Source organism: Larus michahellis, chromosome 15, assembly GCF_964199755.1.
Source record: "Larus michahellis chromosome 15, bLarMic1.1, whole genome shotgun sequence".
In the NCBI taxonomy this organism is placed as follows: Eukaryota; Metazoa; Chordata; class Aves; order Charadriiformes; family Laridae; genus Larus; species Larus michahellis.
Window position 1 is genome coordinate 895,494 of NC_133910.1, and position 26,440 is coordinate 921,933.

The window sequence follows — 26,440 nt, forward strand, 5'->3', positions numbered from 1 at the left end:
TGAAAACTCAGGAGTTCTGTTCTCCGCCATACAACTCTGCAATGACCAAGTCAAGTGGTATCGCCAGAGCGTTTCAATCTACTAGACTTCAGGAGACATTGATTAGCATTTGTAAAGCAACTTGACAGTGTTCTGGAGGGCTACAAAAGTAGAATTTGTAATGGCATGTTGCAGTTCCTTCTTTGTTGGATGGAGGAGTCAATATTAGTACAATTAGCCACTTCCCATCGCAAGCAGTTTTGAAAGAATCCAGCGTGTTTTGAAAGAATCGGGGAAGGAAGGCACTTCCTTGTGTTTCAAGCCTCTTCTGTCAAGGTACATTGGTACTGAAGTTCAAAAATAAGCACACATATTATGTGAGTTATCTCTGAAATAAGTCCGTTCACTGACAGAGAGCCGCCACAGTTTCTATTGTAATTTCACCAAAGACACCAAAGAGTAAGACATTTGTCAATGTCAGGCAGAGTTTGCCTTTGGTGAAGCCGTGTTGGCTGTCACCAATCACCTCCCTATTTCCCATGTGCCTTAGTAGCGTTTCCAGGAGGATCTGCTCCATGACCTTGCCAGGCACAGAGGTGAGACTGACCGGCCTGTAGTTCCCTGGGTCTTCCTTTTTTCCCTTTTTGAAAATGGGCGTTCTGTTTCCCCTTTTCCAATCAGCAGGAACTTCACCAGGCTGCCACGACTTCTCAAATATAATGGAAAGAGGCTTGGCGACTTCATCTGACAGCTCCCTCAGGACCCGTGGATGGATTTCATCTGGTCCCGTGGACTTATGCACCTTCAGGTTCCTCAGATGGTCCTGAACCCGATCTTCTCCTACAGTGGGCGCTTCTTCATTCTCATAGACCCTGCTTTTGCATCCTGCAACTTGGGTGGTGTGGGTGGAGCCCTTGCTGGTGAAGGCCGAGGCGAGAAAGTCATTCAGCATCTCAGCCTTCTCCGTGTCCTGGGTGACCAGGTCTCCTGTGTGCTTCCTGAGAGGGCCCACACCTTCCCTAGTCTTGCCTGTACCCGTGACGTACTCATAGGAGTTTTTCTTGTTATCCTTGATGCCCCTAGCCAGATTTAACCAGGCTGGGAAGTTTTCAAGTGACGTCCCTGACCCCGGCCCCGGGGAGGCAGCATACCTCCCTGTCAAGAGGGTCTGCGCGGCATATTGGGCCTACTACTATAACCCGCCTCTTCTCCCTTGCAGAGGCAGTTTTTAAACTGGGGGTAGGCCTTGCTGGTCCCGGCATCTCTTCTGGTGTAGCCAGACCATCTTCCATGCCATCCATGGGCTGGCCTCCCTCCTCAAGAGCCTCATACCTGTTGTGCAGAGGCACCTGGTTGGGGGATGTGGGCAAGGAGGGAGTTCGCTTCCCTCCCCTCGTAGGGACTAGCCTCCATTCACTGGCCTCCTTTTGGCCACTGCCTTCAGTGGCAGGGCGAAGGGACCAGATCTCCTTCAGCTCGGGGTTTTTTTGGGGGCTCTTCTGGTTTTTGACTCAGGGACCCGGTCAGAGTCTGCTTCCACCAATCCATTCCTTTCTCACTCTCCCTGATGCTCCGCAGCCCTTCTGTTTCCTCTTTCAGCTCTGCTGCCAGGCTGAGCAGATCATCCCCCTGGTGGCACCTCACGCAGCTGTCACCTCTTCTACCACCCACCAGCCCTGGGAGATTAAGGCACTCTCTGCAGCCGGCGACCTGGGGGGCTGCGTGCTTCCAGGGGAGCTCAGTTGGTACGGCCACGTCTGCTCTGGCAGGTGCAGCAGATGCGGGAAGCTGCGTCCTTCAGTTGGAGACCATGGCTGACCTTCCCCCCCGAGCGTCCTGCGCCCTTCCACGCGAACTGACGCGCCATGCCCTGCCTGCCCGCCCTGTTCACCGCACTCCCTTGGGCCGCCTTTGAAGGGGCTGGGGGCTGGCCGCTGCTGCTGCAGGCTCACTTGCCTCAGCCAGTGACCGTTGGTGGCGGTTACGCCTCCTTTAAACCTGCCGCGGCTGCTGCAGGCTCCGCCCCGGCCTCGTCAGACGCTCTCGCATCAGCTGTCAGCTGCGGGCTCCCTGCGGGTCCCTGCCACTGCCCGGTCTTCTCCCGGCCTCAGAAAAACTCGGAAAAAGCCCCTTTTCGCCACCGTTGCCCGGCTCTGCTGCCGACGTGCCAGCACCGGAGCTGTTTGCCTCGGCGAGTGACCTGTGCTTGTAGGTTTGCTGGCTTAAACCCTGTTTTTCATTTTACTGAGCCTCCACTGCACCAAGTGAAATTAAATTTCCAGTCTTTCAAGTACTCTTGAGCGTCTCCCTGTGAAGCTGTGAAAGTTACTGCATTGCTCAAAGCAATGATGAGAAGCTCTCTGTGGTTCCAATTTGTAGCTACCACATGCTTGGTGACTTGACATTTCAAAAAATGGGTCTCAGCTGACCCATCCCCACCTGTTTGGCTTCTGAAGGAAAAACACTCATTTTTTAAAAACGCGACATGACGAGGAGAGTATCTTCTCCGTTGTTTTTGGTCCTAGATACAAACATTGGGCTTTTTGTCCTCGAGGTGAGACTGACCCGGAACATCCCACACAGAATCTCAAATACAAGGTTGCCGACTTCACGCCAAAGGCAATTAGCAAGAAAGAAATACAGTCTCCTCTGTTGACATTCGGGGACAGGTAGAGGAGAGTACTTCATTACTTACCAATGAAGTAATGAAGGAAAAAAACCCAAGGAACACAACACGCGTATTTATGCATGTATCATCACATACTCATCCTTCAGCCCTCGGGTTTGGGCTTTCTGATTCTCGGCACAGTGCTGGATGGTTTGTTTGCCGCACACTACGTTCTCCTCCTCCACAGGAATTCGTAGTTAGTACCAACCGTTTCATTACAGAACCAGAGCACAACACAGAGGGCAGTCAATAAGTAGCGGGTTTTGGTTTGTTACTTAGGATCATAGGTAAGGCATTCTTACCCATGGTAAGAATATAATAAGGTATAAAGAAGAGAACGGTATAACTTCCAAGAGAAATTATGATCTACCAAGGTATAGATATATATACATAGAAAAGTATATATATATCTCAATTAATGTGGAAACATTCTTTGTTTTTATGGGACTGTTGAATTGGGTCTCTAAAGAGTCTCTTCTATCCCTACGGGACAGGAGAACAGCATGAAAGGAATAGGTTAGGGAAAACTGTTTGGGTTTTTCCTGCCTCAGGCAAGGGCAAACCCATTCGTGGGACTGTTTTTGCTCAAGGACCTGGAGGTACTTGGTGGGTGATGCTGGAGAATGGGGAAGCTCAATGTGTACCCCAAGGAAATTCGACCCTGGGTGAGAAGACTTAATTCCGAGCTGTATGATATTAACCGTTATATGATGCTAACAGTGTTCTAGAAGTGTTCTTCAGGATAACACAGTAGTGATGAAACCTGAATGTTGTGGTTTGGCCTCAGACGGCAACAAAGAACCATGTGCCGCTCGCTCGGGCCTTCCCAATACAGGACTCTTGGGTTGAGACAAAGGCAGTTTAACAGAACGGCAAAGGGAACAAGCAAACAACAACAATCACACGGACAGAGGAATATACAAACACGATCACGGAACCGCCGCTCCCCGCCGCTCCCCGACCGGACCCGGGACGCCCCAGCCTGCTCCGAACGGTGACTTCCTACCCCCTCCCCGGGCAGCTCAGGGTGGGCATGGCTCACATGGCATGGAATACCAGGAAAAATTAACCCTATCCCCGCCGGAACCAGGACATTATCCACCCCTTATTCCATACCATCTATGCCATGCCCGGATCTTACAGGTTCCAATGAATTGCCACCACTTTCCCCTGTCATATATATATATACACACATATATATTCATGCGGATATAATGCCCTTAGTTTATGGGCCATCCCTCCAAAGCGTCCGTTGAGTTCTTTTAATCCATGGCTTTGGGCTCCACCTGTTAGAACAGTCTCTCAGGGCAGGTGAGATGCTGGGTGGTGCTGGTCTGTTGCATGCTGTATTTTCGGAGGTTGTGACTGGTGCACCCGGTGTGGCTCATGCACACAATCCGTGGGCTGAAGACGTAGATCTTGAGGAAGTTGCTGGGCGCCAGCTGCTGAGGTCAGTTCTTATCCCATCACCCCTGTGCCTTACTTGTAGTACAACTGATAGCAATTATAGTAATGAGCACATACAGTGAGAGTGTTACTTAGCAATTAACAGCACACAATTTGATTCATTGGCTATTCTCATCCAAAATCAGATCCCCATGAGGTATACGTCGGACTTCCCCATGCTGCCACATCACGCACCAAGTGCACCCAGGTCCTTGGGCAAAAGCAATCCCACGGATGGGTTTGCCTTTGCCCGAGGCAGGACTAACCCAGACTGTCTTCCCTAGCGTATTCTTCATGTGCACTACGGGGACTTCATCCCCTTCTACGGTACGTGGAAGTTTTGATTGGGCAGGGCCAGCCCCATTGGTAGATCCCCTGGTGTTAACTAGCCAGGTAGCTTTTGCTAGATGTGTATCCCAATGTTTTAAAGTCCCACCACCTATTGCTCTCGGTGTAGTTTTTAACGATCCATTGTATCATTCTAGCTTCCCGGCGGCTGGTGCGTGACAGGGGATGTGATATACCCACTCAATGCCATGCTCTTTGGCCCAGGTGTCTATGAGGCTGTTTCGGAAATGAGTCCCGTTGTCCGACTCAATTCTCTCTGGGGTACCATGTCACCACAGGACTTGCTTAGAAGAGCAAAAGGTGGTGGGCTGGCTGCCTGCAAAAGCAGCCCCACAGCCACAGCCTTCTGCGTGGAGGCAAGGGGGAGGAGTGGGAAAGGCTGCTCCACAACTTTTCAGCCCCCTGCCCTGAAAGCAAGGCTCTCGTGTGCAGGTGAAGGGGCTGGTGGAGTTCCTCTTAGAAAACCACTGGGGCCAAGATGTCTGGCCTTTCCAGTCCCTCAGCTGAGGAGTCGCCAGCAGCCAGGGACACATCCAGAGGTAGGAGGAGGGACTGAGGGTTCTCACAGCCAGAGCAGAAAGCTGGTGGAGGGCTTTGGGTGGGTTTTGCTTTAGGTGTTGTCCACTTCCCACAAGTCACTTGGCTACACAAGTTTTTGCTTTCCAGATTTGCCTTTGGAAGAGCAACGTGGCCCTGCTGGGGAAGGTGATGTAGAGCACCAGGCCAAAGCCTTCCTGGACGCACCACCCTCTCTGCTCGTCCTCCAGAAAGCAGCAGGGGTAGATGCGGTGAGAGGACGGGAAATGGCAAAGGTAGGGCAGGTCCACAAACCCTGGGACAAGGCGTCTCATCTAGGAGGAGGTTCCCGATGAGTTCAAGGAGCTGCTCTGCCTCTTCCTGATATTTTTGCTCTGTTGGATTTAGGTAGGGCGTCCCTTGCCACCTGCTAACGCCAACATTTCTGCTTTAGGCACCCGCCGCTTTGCCTCCAACTGCCCCAGAGACCACGGAAGATGCCCCAGGATGCGCACAAGAACTAAAGAGCCTTTCCCAGGAAAGATGGTTAAAGGAGTCAGCTTTGCTTCCATCAAGACGTGATGAATCCAGTTGATCCTGCCTTTACCTATCTAAACCCACTGGGGGATGGAAAGCTTTGCAGGCTCCCTCCAGGAAACTGAAAACCCAAAAGGAAGAGAGAAGAGGCCTGGGATGAGGAGAGGGAACGCTGGCAAGAAGAGGAAAGAAGGAAGAGTGCAAAAGATGGGGACGGAAAAAGAGGAGGGAGAAGCCCAGGTGTGTCCCAGGCTCTGCTACCCATCTTTCCCAGCCGGGGAAACTGCTCTAAGGCAGTCCAAGGGGCTGGCAAGGGAGGGCAAGGGACGGTGCTGCGCAGGGTTTGGGAAGAACTCCACGGCAGCTCCCCAGGGGCTCCCCATGGAGCCCTGCTGCGTGGCACAGGGGCACTGAGCACCTCTGCACACGCAGGGGCCTCTAAGGGCATTTCCATGGGGGATACGGTGCCAGAGCCATCCCCTCGGCAATGCCCGCAAGAGCTCTCTCTTCTGGGCTACAAACTACTCCTTGTCAACTCTGTTTCCCAAAGAAAGGGCAACCAAGTCCTGCCTTTGTGGGTTCATCAGTGCTTTCCGACTCTCGTTGTAGATGCCCATTTCCTTTCAGGAGCCGAACCCCTGCCATTCCTGGGCTCCCGCACCTCATGTCTGTCCACAATAAAAGGCTGTTTTCTCCCATCTGACTGCGCCTCTCGTCAGCTGTTCTGGAGTGAGAGCTCTTGTTTTGCGATGGTGCTTGTAAGCATCTGCTCTGCAACCGATTTGAGCAAAAGAGAGTAAAATCCTGTTCCCACTTGTAACCCTTGTGCTGCGTGTCCTTGCAAGTGGTTTTGGAGATGAAAAATCCATGGCATTTCAGGCTCATCATGATTTGACTCATTGGAAAGGAAGGAGAAGGGAAGGAAAAGGGGAAGGGGAAACAAAAGGGGAAGGAAAAAGGGAAGTAAAATGAGAAAGCAAAGGGGAGGGAAGGGAAGGAAAAGGTTGGACTGCTGTGCTGTGCTCCCATTGGTCGAATGTGGAGATTGACAGTGGCAGCGGGCCAATGGAGCGGTGCAACCCAAGAAGGAGGGGGCGGGCGATGGGGCAGCGGTGGCCAATGGGCGCCCGTCGTGGGCGGGCCGGCCCGGGGGAAAATGGCAGCCGGCTGGAAAGGGGAGCGGGGCGGTCGGGGCGGAAAGCAGGGCCCGGCGGGGGTGGGTGGTTGGGCCGGGCCCGCGGGGCCGCTGCGAGCACGTGGTGAGGCAGCTGGAGCATGTGAAGGTGAGTGGGCGGCCCCGAGGGGTGGTGGAGGGGCCGGTAGGGCCCTGAGTGGGGCTGGGAGGGCTGAGGGGGGGCATTGACGGGTGGGAGGGGGGTGTCTGGGCCCGGCTCCCCGCAGGGTGCCTTGGTCCTGGGGGGTTTGGGGTGCGGTGCCGGCGATGGCGGAGAAATGGAGCCCGTCAGGGTGGTAAGAAAGCGATGCTCGGGCCGTGCTGGTGCCGCCCCGGAGGGACGCGGGGCCGGGCCCTCCGCAGTTTGCCAGCGCTCCCCGCAAAGTGTCGGTGGGGCCCTGGGTGTGCCGGGCTGTGGGGTGTCTGCTGTCCCTCAGCGTCGCCCAGGGGGGCTGCAGAGGGGGGCGAAGCAGAGAGGGGAAGCAGAGAGGGGGAGCCGGTTTGTGGCCTGACCCGGAGAGTGGGACTCCTGCTGCTGGGGCTGGCAAAGGGGCTGGCGTGGCTGGTTTTGGGGCTGAGAAAGAGAGGGAGTTGTGTGGCTTTGGGCTGAGGAAGAGGGCTGGAGATGAAATCCGCGCCAGGCCCCTTCTCTCTGCGCGGAGGATCTGTCCCAGCCCCGCTCCTGAGGAGCAGAGGTGAGGTGGGGGTCCCCCATCTCATCCCCCTTGGCTGGGTGTGACAAACAGGCTCATTTCTCCTCTCTCCTTTTCCCAGCGTCACCTTCTGCGGCACGGCAAGAAAACCCTGCCTGGCTGATTCCGCTCACTGCTCAGGTAGTCGCATGCCTGGGGCGAGACACGTTGGTGAGTTCAGGGTCGCTACAGATCTTCCCCGTCAAAGCCGCAGAAAAGGCAAATTTGCTGCCAGTGCAGAAAAGCTGATGAGGAGTTTTGTGCTTGTTTTTGTGCGGCTATGTAGTCGTTTGAGGACCAAAGGCCTCCAAGAGAAGCGTTATAAAAACAGGTGTTTTTATTAATACTAAAGTGAGAAGTGTAGAGTAACGCGAGGAATGAGTGCATTTTTTATTAGCGTCGACAGCTCTAGATTCGCCAATAACAGCACTTCAAAAGCGCTCGTGTCCAGGGCGCTCTGAAAACCATTAACTAATTAATCCGGTGCCAAAGGCTGAGAAATCATTTCAGGAGCTCAAGTCTTGGGATGTTTAATGAAGTGAGATGGAGCCTTTCAAGTGGCGGTAACGTGATGCTGCTGGAGAAGTTGTTAGAGGAGAGCAATTAGTGCTTTCCTGGGAAATACGGGCCGTATTTATTACAGCACCTCACGTACGCATGCGTCTGTCCTGCCGCAGCTGTTCCCCCTGTCCTGCCGCAGCTGTTCCCCACTCGCCTTCCTCACTTCCTCTTCCTCACACTTTCAGGCACGTCAACATCGGCAACCAATTCCAAGCGGAGCTTCCCGACCTCCAGGACCCAGCCCGTTTGGAAGAGGAGGAAGAGGGAGCGTCGCTGGTCTGGAAACCCTGGGGCGACATCGAAACCAACCCGGAGACGCAGGAGAAAGGTTTTTCTAACGCTTCTCTTCCACTTTCACCCCACCCAGGGATATGATGGGTTGAAAATTCCACCTTTTTGGGATTCTCTCCCTCCTTTTCTTGCCCGCCTTCATGTTCGAGGGAAGGAGATGGCTGGGTTTTGGTGGGAGAGTGACTAAAGAATAACGGGCGATGCTCTCGGCAGCGTCTTCCATGAAAAACAGGCGTTTGGAGCTGTCCCACCTCATCTGCGGCACCCTCGGGAGAGGGGAGTTTTCAAGTGCCTCAAGTCCTCATCTCTACACCTGGGAAGGCTTAAAAGCACCGAGACCGCTAATCCCACATAGGCTAGCTGGCTATGAAGTACATATTTTCCCAAATTCAGACAAGAGAGTTCTAGAAGTGCAGTTTTCCCCAGCATTACAAGAGAAGTTAGTGCTGTGTCGCTCACAGCAGGACACCGGATAATGGCGGTGACAGACGGAAGATGTCACTGCGAGCCAATTGTGATGCGTGAGGTGAGTTGCCGGGCAAGCGATGACCTGCAGAGGAGGCCACCGCCTGGTGACTGTGACCACCCCGGGAAGGCGGAGGGCTAGTCGCCCCGCACAGAGGCCCCGGGCTCAGTGTGCAGCTTGCACTGTGCAGTGAGGTCCTCGTCCTCCTCCCGGCTGGGCACGGCCGTCTTCTCCTGAGGTACCCCGTGTGCCACAGGGCGCTGACGATGGCTTCTGCCTGGGAGAGGAATCGTCACTACGGGGACCTGCAGAAAGCAGTCGCTTTCCTCCCCTCGCTCCTTGCTGATAGCTCCCTCAGGAGCAACGACACCGCTCAGAGTGTCCACGGAGTGCTGCTCTTTGCGGATATCTCAGGTGGGGGGAGCAGGGAGGAGCAGCCACGGACATGAGCCATGTGGGGACACAGCAGGCCCTTTGGAGCCCCTCAGACAGAGTGGTCATCTTGTCACTGCTGAGGTCTTCTGCTGGGATGCCCACAGAGAGCGGGATGGGTGACCTTGGGCGGTCCATCACGGCTGCCACCAGTGCGGAGCTGGCACGGGAAGGTGTCCCCTACAGGCTCTCGGGCCGGGCATCGTGGAAACTGCTGCCAGGTCTTTTGGCCCACATGGGCATTTCCTGATTTCTGGATGTCCCTGTTCCAGGTTTCACTGCGTTGACCGAGAAATTCGTGCAGAGGAGCGGCGTGGACAGAGGCACTGATGAGCTGGCGCAAACGCTCAATGAGTACCTGTGCGACATTTTGGAGGGTAGGAGCCGTGCTGCAGGACTGTGTGGCATCGGGCCGTGATGGTGGAGGGTGGAGGCAGCCTGGTCCTGCCTCCTTGGAAGGGCTGGGGCTTTCTGTGAGGAACAGCGAGCGCAGCCAGGGTCTGCTGGCGGGTCAGCACCAGCGCGGGTCCTTTCTGCTCCCCGCTGCGGCCGAGGAGGCACCCACTTTCTCAGCAGCCACCTCGGTGCCTCTGGCGTGAACAGCCGTCTCAGTGCTGCGTCAGGGCCCAGAGCAGGCTGAGGGCATCCAGCAAGTGCTCCAGGGTCTGGAGCGTCTGTGCTATGAGGAAAGTCTGAGAGAGCTGGGCCTGGTTTGCCTGGAGAAGAGAAGGCTTGCGGGGGGGACCTTAGAAACGTGCCTACAACCTGAAGAGAGGGTGCAAAGAGGACAGAGCCAGGTTCTCCCCAGTGGTGCCCAGAGTGGAACAGGAGGTTCCCTCTGTGCATCAGGAAACACTTTTCGACTGTGAGGGTGACTGAGCACTGGCAGAGGTTGCCCAGGGAGCTTGTGAAGTCTCCCTCCTTAGAGCTATTCGGAAACCATCAGCCACCGTCCTGGTCAGCTGGCTCTGTGCAGCCGGGCTTGAGCAGCGGGGCTGGACCAGATGGACCCCAGAGGTACCTTCCAGCCTTCACCTTTCTGAGGTCTGGTGGCATCTGGAGGCCCTGCCTCCCTGCCTGCTGTGCGGGTACAAGGGCTGTGACCACCGTGAGCCTGGGAGAGAGGCCGGAGCGGTGCTTTCCTGAGCTGTGCCCCACAGTGCACCCTTGCCCCGGTGCTCCCCCCAGGCAGAGGGCCTTGCTCGGTGGCTTCTGGAAGAAGGTGTCCACATGACTCTGCCTTTTCTTCCCTCTGTCCACAGAGTTCCTGATTTTTGGAGGAGACATCTTGAAGTTTGCTGGTAGGTTCTTGGGGGGGCGATGACCTCGGGCACTGAGCTGTAGCATTTAACTCCCGTGGCGGCCGTTTGCTCTGCGCTCCTTCTCAAGAGGCTCTGTGCAGCGCCTTGAGCCAGCTCTTTGGCCACGCACGCACCCCTCCAGCAGTGCCCTCTCTCCAGTGCTGCAGCTGCAGAGGAGCGCTCGGGACAGGGGGTGTCACCGCTGCCAGCCGTCTGCTGCTGTGGCTGGCCCGGGATAGGAGAGGTGTCCCGGTGCCCAGGACACAGTCCTCCAGGACGATGGCCTCCCACAAGCCCATCTTCCTCCGCACGGCAGCTGGTTTCTGCTGTCTCTGCAGAACCAGACCGTAGGTCGGGGAGAGTCAGGTCTCGGCAGAGCCTTTACCTTCCCTCCCTTTCCCCAGGAGATGCTGTGCTGGTGCTGTGGAGAACACCACCCCAGGAGGTGGCCAGGACCATCAGCCTGGTGCTGCACTGTAGCCAGCAGATCCAGAAGAAGTACGGAAGACGTGACACAGATGTGGGGCAGAAGATCCAACTGAAGATAGGTACGGGCGCTGTGCCAGACGCAGCTGTGTGGCACTCTGCCATGCCACAGGGTGCTTCTGGTCTGCTGGGCTTCTGGGGCAGGCAGCTGGGGATGACGCCTGGCGCACTCAACACATTCTCAATATCAACTCGGTTCGTCTATTTCTAGACGCCTGCTTTAGGGACTAGTGTCAGCGTCTCCCCGAGGAGGAGGGAGGATGCTCTACCCCTCTGTAACGCCCCTCTCCCCGCTGGGCTTCAGAGGAGCTTCTGAGCAGCCGAGATGCTGGGGGCTGTGGAGTTCCAAATGTTCCCTGTGTCAGTTCTGCTTCTCCTTCTCCCCAGGGATCTCTGCAGGGACCATGAGCCTCCCGGTTTTCGGAGATGAGAGCTGGCAACACTTCTGCATTTTTGGCCCGTGCCTGGCTGAAGTTCGTGACGCCAAAGAGGTTGCGGGTGCAGGTGAAGTTGTCCTCTCGGCCACCTGCTGGGAGCTCTGTGAGCAGCACCGGCTGAGGATCAAGCATCTCGCAGGCACAAGAGCTGTGCAGGCAGGTGGATGGGTTGGCCTCGAGAGCCATTCTGAGGGCCTGGGCCTGGCCATGAAGGAGGGAGGTGTTGGAAGGCTGAGGAGATGAATGTGGAGAGAGTTGTAGGTGGGAAAGCGGGCAGGCAGGGGAAGGTCTTGTCCTTCCATCTCAAGGGTAACCGTGGGCTGGGCTTTCTTGCTTTGAGGGGTCAGGAGGCGCTGGGAGGGTTTGAGCCCCAGCAGCAATGTCCTCTGTGGGCCATGGAGCTGTGGTTGCTTGGAGATGGGCATGCTTGGAGAATGGCTGTCCAGCTCCGGTGCTTCTGAGGAAGCACTGCTGTCCCATCCAGCCAGGTGGGCTACTTCTCCCCTTCTCTGGGCAGTGACGGTGGAGGGCAGGCTCTGTCCCCTGGGAGTCCTGGGGAGGCCAGTGGCAGTGCTTTCATTCTGTGTGTCTTCAGGTGACGGGCATGGATCCGATGCCTTGGTCCGAATGCCAAGACGCCTTACGCAAGCTCGTACAAGACCCAGTGAGACACCGCTCAAAAAGGGAAGGTGAGTGCCCACTTCCCCTTGCTCTGTGATTGTCCCGAAAGGTGGGGCTTTGCTGCTTCAGGGGCCAGAGAGGAACCACCTCCTCCCTCTTCCCTCTGTCCGTTAGCACTCAGGCTGTTGGGCCTCCCAGGGCGGTGGCTGCTGCCGCCTCCTCCTTCCAGGGGAGAGCTCTGCCCTCAGCATCTGGAGGTGGCAACATGAGCAAGCGCAGAAGACTCTTTCTCCCCCGGTTCCAGGGCCAGGCCCTGCTTTGCAACGGCTCGTAGTCCCATCCACCCAGCGACCACCTGCCTTTTCTCTCCTCAGGTGCCATGAGGCCTACTCTTCTCTTGCCCAGTGACCTGAACGCCAAGGATGTGCTTAGGAAGTACATACCAGTCGCTGCTCTCGGGAAGGTACGGCAAGGCCACCGCTGCTGGGGGCTGCATTTTCGGAGGGCAGAAGAAGTGGTGCCTTGCAGAGATGGAGCTCTTACGGGAACAGACCAATCAAAGAAAATGCGCCCTGCGATGACAACGCAGGGAAACTGAGCCCAGGGGCACCGGTGCTGCACCATTGTCTGCGTTGTCCTCAGAGAGACATGGGTGGCAGGAGGAGGACTCCTGTCCCTCTGTCTTTTCCGTGGCTATGGTTCTGGGTGTGCCGCGGACACGACGGTGGGATAAAGGGGAGATTCCCCTGAAGTCCCTGGAGCATCCCTGAGGGTCTCCCCTCATGTCCGTACCGGTCCCCAGATGGCGTGTTAGCGGAGCAGCCTTCTCTCCTTTGTCATTTGTGTTATGACTCGGCGTCTGCCTGCCGCAGGCTGGGCGGCCTGCCCGCCCTTTTGCACCGAGAGGAGGATTTATCCCTTCCTCTGCTATTACCCGCTATCGCCAGCACGCCTGCGCTCCCTCGGTACTGGTGTGGGCAGTAAGAGCCCGGGAGAGCAGGCTGGTGAAGCCGTCGTGCTCTTGTCTTCCAGCTCGATGCAGGACTGCCCATGGATCTCCTCTCTGAGCTACGGCCAGTCACCTGCATCTTTGTCCAGCTGCAGCTTGCTGCAGGTACCAGCTCGGTGCATCTCAGCACCGTCCTCAAGGAGGCCAGCAGGGTGATGCTAGAAATCCTCTCTCCTCACAAGGGCCACATCAACAAAGTCCTCCTGTGTGATAAAGTGAGTGGGGGGGAACGGTGGCCTCCCCCAGCGCCAGAGGGTGGGCAGTGAGCGCGAGGGAGAGACTCCCTCTTAGGCGCTGTAGCAACATGTTCCACATCTGTCCTGGGCAGGGCTGCACGTTCCTCTGCGTGCTGGGACTCCCTGGAAACAAGCTGCCCTGCGAGAGCCTTCACGCCCTGCAGAGTGCTCTGGAGATCTTCAACTCGTGCTCCACCATGCTCGAGGAAAGAGAGTGAGTGTGTGGCGGGGGTCGGCGGGGTGCATGCTGCCTGGGACGGCGCAAGGGGGCTTCACAGAAAGAGATGTGCCTTCTAGCTTGCTCTCCCTTGTCCCTGGCAGGAAGGAGGCAGTGCCCTGAGAGGTGCAGGCAACCCCTGGGCTCAGCCCACGGCAGCCAGACGGAGTCCCTCCAAGCACACTCTGCTGGCCACCGCGCTGGAAAGAGCCCTCGTGAGGGCCAGAGGCCGCTGCGGCCAGAGGCAGGCCCTTCTGGGCCACTGCCCCATGAACGGGGATGGGGCCCAGCCACCTGATCCCAAGTGGCTGTCATCGCCAGGCGGTGACATGGCGGGCGCCTTCTTCCCTCTCTCTTTGCTCACAAGAGGGCTGTGGCCCTGCACGTGCTCTGCCCCTGCCCCTTGTCCCTTGCAACCTGCAGATGTTGCACCCCTGAGCTCTCCACGTCCCCGAGACCCACGCTGGCAGGGCAGCACAGCCGGTGGCCCAGGCTGGCACCGAGGGGAGGTGTGGGAAGGGATGAAGCCAGGCGGGCAGGACTGCGCCTGGGGCGCTGCTCAAGCCCTGCTGTTTCTCTGTGTGCCAGGACAATGTCTGTGGCAGTTACCAGAGGGACAATGTTCTGCGGAGTCACTGGCCACCCGCTGAGACACGAATACACAGGTATTGGCCTGGAAGGGTGCCGCGGGGCTGGCGGCACGGGCCACACCGACGCGTGCTCTCTCTCTGGCAGTCTTTGGCCAGAAGGTGAACTTGGCTGCCCGGATGATGGTGCACTACCCTGGGCTGGTGTCCTGTGATGCAGTGACCTACGCCGCCTCCCGGCTGCCCGCTTCCTACTTCAAGGAGCTGCCGGAGAGAGAGATGAAAGGCCTCAGGCAGCCTGGCCCTGTCTATCAATACGTGGGGGTCACCGAGGAGAGGTGAGTGTCCTCTGAGACGGTCGGAAGCCCTGGCATGGCAGGCTTTTTGCCCCTCTCCCCTGCTGTCTCCAGCTGCTGAGAGAGCGGGAGTGAAACCAGAGGGATGGGGAAGGTTTGTCTGTCTTGGTAGACACAACCTGGCCTTGTGGGCTGGGTCTAAAGGGCTTTGGGCTGTGCTTTCCCTGCTGTGCTTGCTCCACCACGTGCCCTGGGAATGCTGACCCAAGGAGTTTTCTGTCCCAGCTGCTCCGAGCAGGAAGCTTTGGGCCAGTCTGGTCCCCATGGGGAAACGTGGACCATCGGGACACTCTTCCTCAGGTCTTCCTGCAGAAATCTCAGCTCTTCTGGGCCAGGATTTCACCTTCCCTTTAGAGGACGGTTTGATGGTTACCACTGCCGTCTCTTTGAGACTGCGGGAAGACTTGAGCCAAAGGTGCCAGGTGCTTGGCATCCCAAGCCCTTCAGGGACACAAGTCCCCCTTTCAAAGACGCTTGGTGTTCTTGGCCAAAGTGGTAAAGCTGTCTCCCAGCCAACAGCACGCCCTGGCTTCTTTCACGTGTCTTCTCCTGTTTCTCTGGGTTTGGCCTCTGGGGATGGACTCTTGATATGTTCTCCTGTCCCACCGTGGCCGCTGGGCTTCTTTACGCTTGAAGCTGTCGTAGCGTGTCAGCTTGAACTTTGGCTGGGAAAGAGTGCAGGGGATAACAGCCTGCTCCAGAGAAAAGCCGGTACCCGAGGAGCACCTCCTTCCCTACCACGCCAGGCTGCTTCTCTAGGTCCCCTGGCTTCTCACCATCTCATTGACTTGTGTTGTCTTTTCCCCTGCTTCTAGCATCTTTGGCGTGGGTCTTACCAAGAAGAGGTCGGAGTACGTCCCCTTGCTGGGTAGGTGGAGAACGCCTTGCTCTTCTGAAGCCCAGGTTCTTCCCCTTGGTAACTTTTAGTGCCTTGCTGGGAAGAGAGAGGCTTTTACCAGGGATGGTGTTGCCTGCAGCAGCCCTAAGAAAGCGCCGCCTGTCTTGGTCTCTGCTTGCTTGATATCTTTGGGTGGAAAACGAGGTGGGGCGCCTGCTGCTCCCTGCTGTCTTCCAGACCTGGTAGGAAGGTTGCTTTCAACTGTGGAGCTGCTCACAGCCTGGGGGCTAAACTGATCCCTGTCTTTGGGGTCAGGAAAGAGATTTCCTTCTGCCAAATCGATGGAGAGTTTTGACGGTGGGTTCTCCTCCTTGTACTCCTCAGAGCTGCTTTCTTGGCAGCATCTGGGCGAAGACACGGCAGTGTCAGGAGGCAGGGGATGCCTGTATTCACTCGGGGTCTTGCCGAATGTTTTGGGCCCTGTTGTGGGTTAACCCCGCTTGGCAGCTCAGCCCCACAGAGCCACTCGCTCCCCACAGTGGGATGGGTTAGAGAATCGGAAGGGTTAAAGGGAGAGCACTGGTGCGCTGAGACACAGACAGCTTAATAGGGAAAGCAAAAGCTGCACACACGCCCAAAGCAAAATCAGGCATTCATTCACTGCTTCCCATGGGCGGGCAGGCGTCTTGCCATTTCGAGGAAAGCAAGGTTTCATCACGTGTGACGGTGACTTGGGAAGACAAATGCCATCACTCCGAACGTCCCCCCTTCCTCCTTTCCGCCGGATTTTCTTGCTGAGCACGGTGTTGTATGGTCTGGAATAGGCCTTTGGGCAGTTGGGGTCAGCTGTGGCGGCTGTGGCGGCTGTGCCGCCTCCCAGCTTCTTGTGCACCCCCAGACTGTTCGCCAGCAGGGCAGCGCGAGCAATGGAAAAGGCCTCGACGCTGCGCAGGCGCTCTTCAGCCATAACTAAAACCTGGTTGTGTTATCAACAGCGGTGTTTGGTCACAAATACAAAACATAGACCTGTACAGGCTATTGCTGAATAAAATTAACTGTAGCCCGGACCAAACCAGAACGGGACTGACGACGCTGCCTTAGCTACTGGGAGGTGCTGTGCAGCTCACGGCACAGCGAGGAGATGCTTTGAGTCTGTTTGGGACGCAGCTGCCTGAACCGGCTGCAGTCATCCCTTACAGTCTCGTGCTGGATCGCTGCGGGGAGTCGCATGGGGCCGGCAGAATCTCCGTGCCTGTGGGATAGGGGAGAGGGCGAGGGGGCTGCGCTGCGGGGCAGGCAAGCAGGTGGCCCCGTGACTGCTCTGAGGAAGGCAGAGGTGCCCAAGCATGGACGAGCAGGTGGGAAGGAGGCCTGGGTGCCGGCAGGCTGGCCGATGTGGTAGCGGGGAGGGAAGCTGCGGTGGAGGGTGCCCGCAAAAGGGACGTCTCTTTGCTTTTCAGCACGCCCCCAGCAGCTCGTTCTCTGGTTTGTCTTCGCAGGTCGGAAGCAGGAGACTGACCTCTTTGTCAGCTGCTTGAACGCCTATAGGGATTCAGGCCAAAGGAACATCCTGGCGGTTGAGGGCACGATGGGCTGTGGAAAGAGCCACTTACTTGCTGAACTGGCCTCTCTAGGCCAGGATGCTGGCCACAGGTACAGGTTTTCCACCTGTAGCTTTGGGACGCTGCCCCTGCCCATCCCCTGACAGCCGTGGAACGCTCCAGCCCCTCTGCCAGGGTACCTGGCCCTTGGACTGCAGCCTCCCGACAGAGCCTCCTGGAGACACTGCCTGGGAGCACCTGCGTGCTCCGCTCCCGCCTCTGCCTCTTTGGGGAGTTGGAGGTGGCTTCTGGAGCCACGGCCTTTCCTCCTTCACCCCTGGGTCAGGCGCAGATAGAAGGAAAGAGCCCAAGCTCAGTGCTTTTCATCCCACTCCAGACCCCAGAGACAGCAGGGCTGCCTGTCTCAGAAGCCCTGCTCGCCCTCGGCGTGTTTCCCAGGAGGAGCACGGGGGCCTGTGCTCTGGCAGGCAGACCGATAAGGTCTGGAGCCCAAAGGCAAACCCACCACTTGCTCCATTCTTGCCTCTCAGCCCCGTGAGTTCCTCTGCAGGGGGCACGTAGGGAGACCTAGGCCGGCGCTGCAGAGACACAGGCTCTGGACCCGGCTCTCCCGCTGGCTTGGCAGCAACTGCCCCTCTGTGCCCTTTCTCGTACGAGGAGGGAAAAGCTTGGCCTTCTGTGGGAAGCGCTTGGAGATGGGGGGCTGAAGAGCTCCCCCCAAAGGGCACCTCCGCCCCTCTTGTCTTAGAAGGCTGGGGCTGTGGGGAATCTCAGTGCCTTTTGCTTTTGCACCGCAGGGTGGTTGCCCTGGAACTGCTGGAGATCGACACGAGGCAGCCCTTCTCTGCCATCCGCATGCTGATGGCCAGGGCCCTGGGCCTCCAGGACTGTGAATCGCGCGGCGACAGGCAGCGCGTGCTGAAGACAAAGCTGCAAGGGACAATCGAAGAGAGCAGCTACTGCCTCCTCAATGACATTTTCGGTGTCAAGGTGAGAGCCAGAGGCCCCTGTGGATGTTGAGAAGGCCTTCTCCTGAGCTTGTCTGGGTCTGACCTTGAGTGGGCACGCTGCTGGGAGTGCCTTAGCTCCGGGGTGGGCATTGCGGGGGTCACAGTGTGCATTTGCCATGCCTGGGCCCGGGGGGCTCCCTGTCTGTGGGGCTGGTGTCCTGCGCCGCATCCGCAGTGCCCGGTGCCTTGTTCGGCACCCTGGAAGTGGCACTGGAGAGAGGCTGTTCCTGACCTCGTGCCGAGGTCACCGCTGTGCGAGGGGTCTGCCCCAGCCAGCCCACGATTCCCACAGCCAGAGAACCGGCTCAGCCCAAGCCCCAGCTCTGCAGAGACCCTCAGCAGAGGGCCTTTGCTTTAGGCTCTGGGTGGAGTCCCCGCTGCGGCTCCCTGCCCCTGTGCTGGGCAGAGGTGAGGTGCTGAGGCTGTCAGAGACGGTGGGCTCTGCGGTCTTGTGTGCTGGGTAGGTGTGCCGAGCCCCGGAGCCGTGTTTCTCCCTGACTCTGCTTTTCTGGCCAGTTCCCCATTTCGGACAATGTTCGCGAGATGGATGAAACTCAAAGAAGACTGGAATTGCACTCGACTCGGGTGAAAGTGCTGGAGAAGGTGAGCATTTCTCCTTCCTTCCCCCTGGGTCAGAGAAGGAAAAACCCTGCCGTCTGCGGGCTCTGTACCACTGAGGTGTGAGCAGGCGGGATGACTGCGCACCTGGGTCATGGCCCGTCAGAGCCCGAGAAAGCCCTCGCCCCCCCACTTCCCCCCGCAGCCCCACAAACACACCCGAGGACTTTCCTCCCGTAAAGTGTGCCCTGGAGGAGGAGCAATGTCTTCTGGGTTCCCTTGCCCGAGCTCCCTCCTTCTGCAGGGCAAGTGATGTTAGGTATGACCCTCCAGTCTCAAAGAGTCAGTAAGCTTCCGAGCGGGAAAGTGGCTGGGGAGAGACTTCAGAGCATCCTCTCAAGAGACGGAGGCTAAATCTCGTCCCCTGCAAGACAGCTGAGAATCCACTGGATTCCCCTCAGAGCAACCTGCTTTTTTTCAGACCCTTACAGGAGATTTTGGCATATTTGTCATCGACAATGCCCATTTCATCGACCCTGACTCCTGGTTCATCATGTCACCCGTGCTCCAGAAGGTCTCCCTCTTCATGGTCATGAGCTTAGCCCCAGGCTACGAGATAACCGAGAGCTTTCGCAAAGCCGCAGCAGACAACGCCACGTCCCAGAAAATCACTTATCTTCATCTGGACAAGCTGAAAGCTTCAGTTGTGATGCAGAAAGTCTGCAAGGACCTCGGAGTGGTCAGCATCCCCAGGGATCTGGTGAGGTAAGTTGGAGGCAGGGGAGCTCTTCCTGAGGGCCTGAACCTCTGCTGACCGTGGTAGGGAATCAGGCCCCCAGGCAAGGGAGCGCAGGGCCGCTAGAAGCATCCCGGACTCTAGCGAGTGCCAGGCGTGGGCGGCTTGTTATGCCTCACCCTGGTGGGTGTGCGCTGAGAGCGGGCAACTCCCGAGACACCCAGCCTGGGAGGTGTCAGCCTTGGCTGCCGCACAGGGAGGAAGGGAGGAAGAGTCCTGAGCCCAGCTGTGTCTGGGTGTGAACAGAAAAGGCCTTGGTCTGGGTGGCTGGGCTGTGGGGGAGATTCCCCGGGGCAGAAGTCCATCCTCTCCAGGCTCCTGAGGAGAAGAAAGGCAGGGCTCGCTGCTCTGCGCTTTGGGCATTGTCCGCAATTCTTTTCCCGTGGACTTCGGCAAAGGCTGGAGGGTTCAGGGGGCACAAAATCCCAAGGCAGTGGGAGGACGATCCCTTTCCAAAGTGAGGCGTAGCTGTGATGAAGATGCTGGCTACCCTGGTATGCCTGAGTGACTGGCCGCCCAGCTGAACTGTGTTTCACCTTACTTTCCTTGTGCTGGTCCCCGACGGGTCTGCTCCTGTGCAGGTTCCTGATCCGAACCAGCTCAGGGATCCCATATTACTGCGAGGAGCTGCTGCGCTGCCTTCGTGCCAACGACATGCTCCAGTTCTGCACCCGGAGGCAGTCTGGAAAAGCAAAGGACAACTGGGAGAGCCTGATCAGTAAGCACCTTGGCTGCGACTAGCGAGTTGCTGTGGCGTGTTCTCCACAGCAGAGTCTTGCCCCGTTGTTCCCCCATGGCTCTGGGCAGAGTCAGATCTTGGTCTGGCGGAGGTGTGGGCTCCTGTGCGCCTTGCTGTTGGGACAGGCAAAGCAGGGGCAGTGAGTTCTGGTGGCTCGGAGGGACCTACATTCTTGGGGCGGGGGTTGTGGGGCTAAAACACAGGGGAAATCCTTCCGAAGCACATGTGCTTGTGGTGTTTCTTAGGCATTCCAATGGGCATGCAGTTTAGCTTGGCCAAAGGCTAGCTCACTTGAGAACAAACCCCAGCTTGAGGTGAGGGACGAGCCCAGGAAACTTGAATGCCAAACCATAAATCCCCACAAGAGTGCCGGTAACGGAAGAAAACGGTGGTAATGCCATCCGAGAGAGCAATGCCAGCCAGAGTGCCGCGGCCTTGGGAAGAGCCAGGACTGAGGCCACGTCTTGCATTAGCACCAGCAGTTTCCCTGGCTGGGAACTGGTGGGAACTGTTTTGCTCTGCTTCATGACCACCACATTCAGGGCAGGCACTGGACCATGTCAGGGGCGACTTGTCCCATCCCAAGTGAATCGTGAAGCGCTCGCGAGCTGCGAGTCGCTTTGCGAACTGCCTTATCGGTGCTCTCTTGCTCCGCCCAGCATCTGCAGCCGAGGCTTCATCCCTCGCGGCAACCTGGAGCTCCGAGGCGCAGAATGACGGGAGGGTCTGCCTCCTCAGGCCAGGCGTGACCCTGGAGAACACCGCGCTGCCCATCCCCTTGAAAGGTAAGGAGCCGAGCGCCGCTCTGCCGGCTGTCGGCTGTGCTGGGGCTCCTTCCCGGGGCAGGGGCTGGAGGGAGGCCGGGCATCCGTGTGCTGCAGAGTCACCCTCTCAGCGTGGGGGCTCTGCTGGGAAGGCGGCTCCGGTCCCACCAGAAACAGGCCTGGGGCTGCAGGCAGCCGCTTTCCCCTCCTGTGAGCCTGCTGGCTGCTCTCCGTCAGCAGGTAGGAGAGAAAAGGTTATCCGTGCAACACTGAAATGGCTCCCTTTTCTCACCAAAACAAATACTTTGCTGGGAAAAGGCTTTGACTTGCCTCTGTCCCAACTTTGACGCAGCATCTGTATTGCTGTTCTCTTTTTAAGTTCCCCAGCTAATGCTGGTCTCAAGGCACTTAATCCAAACCAAATTCTTCTCTTTTTTCTTCTTTTTTTTCATTTTGTTTTGGTTTTTTGTTTTCTGCGGATCAGCATGGAAATCCTCCTGTAGCCAGGGGAGCTGGATGGGGGAGCTTTCAATGAGTGTCCCTCCTCTCTGGCCATAGACATTTGTTATGAATTGTGAAGAGACATCATGCTAAAGTATTCCTGCTGTGAAGTGGCTTTGTTAAAAAAAAAAAAAAAAAAAAAAAAAAAAAGAAAACCAAGAGAAAGGAATAGTATTGTCTGGCCAAGTTAAGGCAAGCGTTGTGGGGAGCTCTGTGTCCACCTGTGATGTGGGGAAAGTTCTCTGTGTGTGCTGTTGGGCAAAAGCCTACTCCAGATCTGGTAGGGCACATCATGGGATGCGCATACCTGCTGGGTCCTGCCCTCCCTGCCCTCGGTGGGGGAGCATTTGTTTGAGCATCTGGCTTTTCCCCAGGCCTCATGGCCTGCGATTCCATCAGGAGCGGAGCCAGTTTGAAGATGCCTACCCTGGGTTGCGATTGCCCAGTAGGTGCAGCCGCAAGGAGAGGAGGCCAAAGTCTACCCCATCTTATGGGTTGAAACTTTCCAGCCTCTCCAGCCTCAGCATGGGGAAGAGGCAAGAGAGACGTGTTGTTTCTTCTTGACAGAGATTGCGCTGACTCAGCTGGATCGGATGCAGCCGCTGACGCGGATGGTTGTGAAGTTTGCAGCCATCATCGGGCCGGTGTTTACCACCCAGCTCCTGTTGCACATCCTTCCCACTGGCCTCAGGACCCATATGAATTCCTTGTTGGACGAGCTGGTGAGCGACAACATCCTGAGGTGGCTGAAAAACACAGAGGTGCCAGAAGATGTGCAAGATCCTACCGAGGGGCCAGCCACCTCTTCGCAGGTGGAGAGCAGTAAGTGGTAGCGGGCAGGTGGACAAGGGAGCTCCCAGCTGTGTCCCGGCAGGGCTCCCCAGGGCATGGTGCGCTTCCCCTGCTGTGAGGGGTGGCTGGGGCTCAGGCAGGCACGGCTCTTTGCGATGGGTTGTTCAAAGACCTTACGGGTCAGTCTCAAAGCCCGCTAGCTTTGCGCTGGAGGGAGGTTCCCACCAAGTGCCATCCCGAGTGCTGCTTGTAGCGCAGGCACGGGAGGGCGTGTGGAGCCCCTGACATCCTCTCCCAGCCACCTGATCAAAGATGCTCTCCAGGTTGCCCCGGGGCCCTTGACGGGCTTTTATTCAGCTTTGACTCCCCTGTGGCGCAGGAGGAAGCTCAGGAGGCTGGGGACTGCCTTGCCAAGAGCAGGGAGAAAGTGCTGGACGGGGCTTGCTTGGGCTGGTGGTGACATGCCCAGCTCCTGCCTGGAGCGCAGCTGAGCGCTGTGTCCGCGGGGCTGGGCTAGCGTCAGCAAGGCAAGCTGGGCCCTTTTGCCCCGTGCTGCAAGGCTCGGTGTGCAGCAGTGCTGGTTGGCTGGCAAGGGTGCACGCCAAGGCATGACTCTCGTGCCCCGGCTGCGACGGCCCTGAGCTGGGGCTGATGCCGAGGCCCTTTGCCTTGCAGGTGTGCAGAGGCCCTCTCCCAGCACGAGGACCGAGGAGCAGCAGCCTGGCGTCTTGGCCTTCTGCGTCCCGCTGCTGCAGAAGGCTGCGTACGAGCTGTGGCCCGGGAGGCAGCGAGTCACCTTGCACGGCAAGTGTGCCGCCTTCCTGGAGCAGCACGCGCACAAATGCAGGAGCTGCGGCCAAGGGGAGTTTGTCGCCTTCCACCACTTCGCCGTCACCAGCAGCCAGGACGGAGGCAGCTGTCGGGACCCTGCCGACGGAGGCGACTCATGCAGCTGGGAGGCCTTGGTGCTGGCTGGAGAAGAGCTGAAGCAGGATAGGACCCACGCCACTGGGGGTACGCTGTGCACTGTGCTCCACAGCCCGGGCCCTCCAGGAGCCCAGGGGTGTATGCTGGGGATCGGCTGGGAGGAGGTCTGCCGGGGACGAGCCCAGGAGCTGAGGACAACCACCGCAGACTTTGCTCAGCGTGTCGGCACCCTCGCAAGGGTCCTTGAAGCCCAGTGGGAGAGCGAGAGCAGCTCTTCCCCTGGGGCAGGCGAGGAGGTGTCTAACCCCCTGTTTTCTTTGCAGATGCCGCAGAGCAGCAGGCTTTCACGGAGGCGGAAACCGGGTGAGCAGACAAGGGTTTGATTCTCTGTAAAGGCAGGGGCCTCAGGGGTCTCCAGAGGAGACCAAGGAAGCGCTGGCATTTGCCTGCCGGTTGTGACTCTAGCTTAAGGAAGAGGCTTTCTGTGAGGTGGGAGCTGGGAAGAGATGGCCACGGAGGTGAGACAGTGCTGGAGGAAGCCCGTGGGCTCCTAGTGATGGTCACACTACGCTGGAGCAGGCCTTGCTTTCCAGTTCCTCGAGAGGAGCGCTACAAAATCTGCAGGCGAAAAGCCACCACAAGGGAGCCGGGTGGTTTGCCTGGGGGAGGTGACAGAAAGCCCAGCTTGTCTTCTTCTCCCTGGCTACAAAGCAGCTGTAGGAGTCATGCCTGCCCGTGGGCTTGCGCTCCCTTTTGAACAAAGGGCTTTTGATGGCCTCTCTGTGGGGCAAAAGACCAGTGTAGGTGATGCCTGTGCATTCTTTGCTCTCTTCTTCCCCTGGGGACAGGTCCTCTGACTAGTGTGGCGGAGCGGCTTCTGCCAGAGGGCGAACAGACAACTGAGCTGCCCGACGAGACCGACAGGCAGCACAACGGCACACACTGGTGTGAATGCCGAGCCATCGTGGAATCGGTGCTTGTGCCTTTGGCTCGCCACTACGTGGCAATGGGCGATGCCGACCGAGCCTTTTACTACCTTCTGGAGTGTGCTGCTGCCTACCTGCACGTCTCCAACAGCTACATGGTGAGTTGCCTCGCTCGCCAGTGCCCACCGTGCACGGAGTCCTCTCAGTCAGCTGGCTCTGGGCAGGACAACTTCACCGCTGCAATAGGGCATGCCTTGACGGGGCCTTGGAAGGGACATGCTGGGGTCAGAGCCTGACTTCTTCCTCCGGCTTGCCTCTTCTGTGGACGGAGACACAGGCCACCGTGCCCATAGCAGGAGGGGAATTAGCAGGGAGGGGATCTGAAGGAGCACTGGTGCCTGTGCTCTGAGCCGGCGTGACTGTGTTGGGGCGGGCATCAGCAGGGGGAGAAACGGGCCCTCTTAAGACAGATGCCAGAGGCAACAGGGGAGGACGAGGCCGGCCATGGGCTCTGCATCACGCTCGCCTGCTCTCTCTGTGCTTGCGCAAAGGCCCTCATGAAGCTGAACGAAGCGGAGGTCCTGAGGAAGATGAAAGCCACTGCGATAGCCTGCTTTGAAGAGGCCACCTTCTTCAGCCTCAAAGGGGAGGTAAAGAGATGGGGAGGTCTGGAGGGATGTCCTGGGGGATGGAGCTGGATGCTTTCCCCGGCTGCAGGGGCTATCCCTGGCATCACAAGCCACCGGCAGACTCCGGCAGTCTCTTGGCCGACTCGAGCAGATCAGGGTGTTTCCCTTTTCCTCTGCAGGTTTGCTGGTGTATGCAACGCCTTCAGCTGGCAGAGAAAATGATGAGGGAGGCTTTGAGCTTGCTCAGAAGGAACTTCCCCGAGACCTTCCTTGGCGCCTTTGTCAAGGCTCAGGTGGAAAAGTTGCCTTGTGTCGCTTACGTGAGAAGAGCAGCCTGCCTTCTGCAGAAGGGCCGGTAAGGAGCAGAACTGAGAACCCAGGGGAGGAAGAGCCATTTCCTACCTGGTCCCAGACCTGCCTGGGCTTGAGGCCACACGTGACCTGACGCACGGCCCTTACAGGACCGAGGGGTTAAGGAGCGATGTGCGGGTGGAATGGGGAACGACAGAGCCCCACACTCCCTCCCCCCTGCACGCTCCTTCCCCCCTGGGTAAAAAGCAGCTCACAGCCGGGGCTGTGCCTGCCGGCACGCGTCGACGGCGGCAGGGCCTTGGTGGTGGCTGGGGACAGAGAGCTGCAAACAGGGAGTAGAGGCTGACGAGGGGCAGGGCTCAGGAGACGGGGAAGGAGCAGTGGGTGGGGGTGAGGTGTGAGAGCGAGGAAGCTCAGAGGGCGATAACCCTTTTCTTGCCGGTTCCCAGCTTTGCTTGGGCCCCCGGGCGCTGTAGCGCCAACGCGCCCTCTCGAGCGGTCAGCTTCCCCTGGCGGCACTGCTTTGTTTGCCCCCTTCCTCTTCATCAGCTCCCTTTCCTCCCAGGAGGTGCGACTGGCTTGTCCGCCGCCCTGCTTTCCCCCAGCCCTGTCTGATTTAGCGCTGTACAGCGAGAGCCTCTGGACCCAGCAGTTTCTCTCGTGCAGCAGGATGAAGAGGCTGGCCTGGCTGCTGCAGCAGAGCTGCTGCCTTTCCTTACTGGAGCGCCTCTTCAGCCTGGAGGGCACTTCCAGCGGACGGAGGTTCTCCCGCCTGGCAGCGCGCATGAAGGCCAACACGGACAGGGCGTTGGACTCCTGTTGGACAGCAGAACTCCCGCCACGCACAGACTTAGGACACAGACAGATGCCAGCACAGACGCAGACACAGGTACAATTGGGCACACAGGCACCGTACAGAGACCTTCACAGACGCCGGCACCAATACAGGCAGGGACACCCGTACTGATACCATCAGAGATACCACCGCCCATTCCGTTGCAGGTGCAGATGCCGTTGTAGAGGCCGTGGCAGACACAGATACCGCTGCAGACGCCCTTGCAGAAACCAGGTAGTCTTTCAGATGCAACTGCAGACGGAGATGCCATGGGAGAGACAGATGCCACACCAGATACCCTTTCGTGCGCCACTGCAGATGTAGACAAAACCGGAGTGCAGAGAGCATTGCAGATGCCCTTGCAGACAGAGGGAGCGTTGCTGATGCAGGTACCATTTCAGAGGAAGGCATCTTTGGGGATGCCGGTGCGGATGCAGATAAAATTGAAGATGGAAACGCAGATGGAGACCACGTTGCAGGTGCTGTCGTTGCAGGTGCTGTTGCAGGTGCAGTTAGCGTGGCAGATGGTTTTCTTAAACAGGGACCATTCAGGACAACTTTACCGACTTCTTCTGTCACCAGAGCTGTATATTTGTTTTCCAAATAAAATGGTTCTTATGAAAACTCTGGAGTTCTGTTCTCCGCCATACAACTCTGCAATGACCAAGTCAAGTGGTATCGCCAGAGCGTTTCAATCTACTAGACTTCAGGAGACATTGATTAGCATTTGTAAAGCAACTTGACAGTGTTCTGGAGGGCTACAAAAGTAGAATTTGTAATGGCATGTTGCAGTTCCTTCTTTGTTGGATGGAGGAGTCAATATTAGTACAATTAGCCACTTCCCATCGCAAGCAGTTTTGAAAGAATCCAGCGTGTTTTGAAAGAATCGGG

General features: G+C 57.6%; 1 protein-coding gene across 1 annotated transcript; it reads left to right on the forward strand.

The window, feature by feature from the left end:
• Window positions 1-6,935: 6,935 nt before the first annotated feature.
• Window positions 6,936-26,439, forward strand: LOC141751775 (adenylate cyclase type 10-like). Its single transcript, XM_074609139.1, has 28 exons — window positions 6,936-6,964; window positions 7,443-7,531; window positions 8,061-8,249; window positions 9,383-9,487; window positions 10,373-10,411; window positions 10,816-10,959; window positions 11,285-11,490; window positions 11,930-12,023; window positions 12,330-12,418; window positions 12,988-13,179; window positions 13,293-13,414; window positions 14,006-14,082; window positions 14,153-14,342; window positions 15,176-15,228; window positions 16,698-16,851; window positions 17,558-17,750; window positions 18,287-18,373; window positions 18,810-19,093; window positions 19,706-19,842; window positions 20,523-20,648; window positions 21,696-21,950; window positions 22,596-22,934; window positions 23,171-23,210; window positions 23,709-23,931; window positions 24,325-24,423; window positions 24,582-24,757; window positions 25,381-25,603; window positions 25,717-26,439. Exons 1-28 carry the CDS (start codon window positions 6,936-6,938, stop codon window positions 25,732-25,734), a joined length of 3,972 nt encoding a protein of 1,323 aa, XP_074465240.1. The 3' UTR covers window positions 25,735-26,439.
• Window position 26,440: the final 1 nt, after the last annotated feature.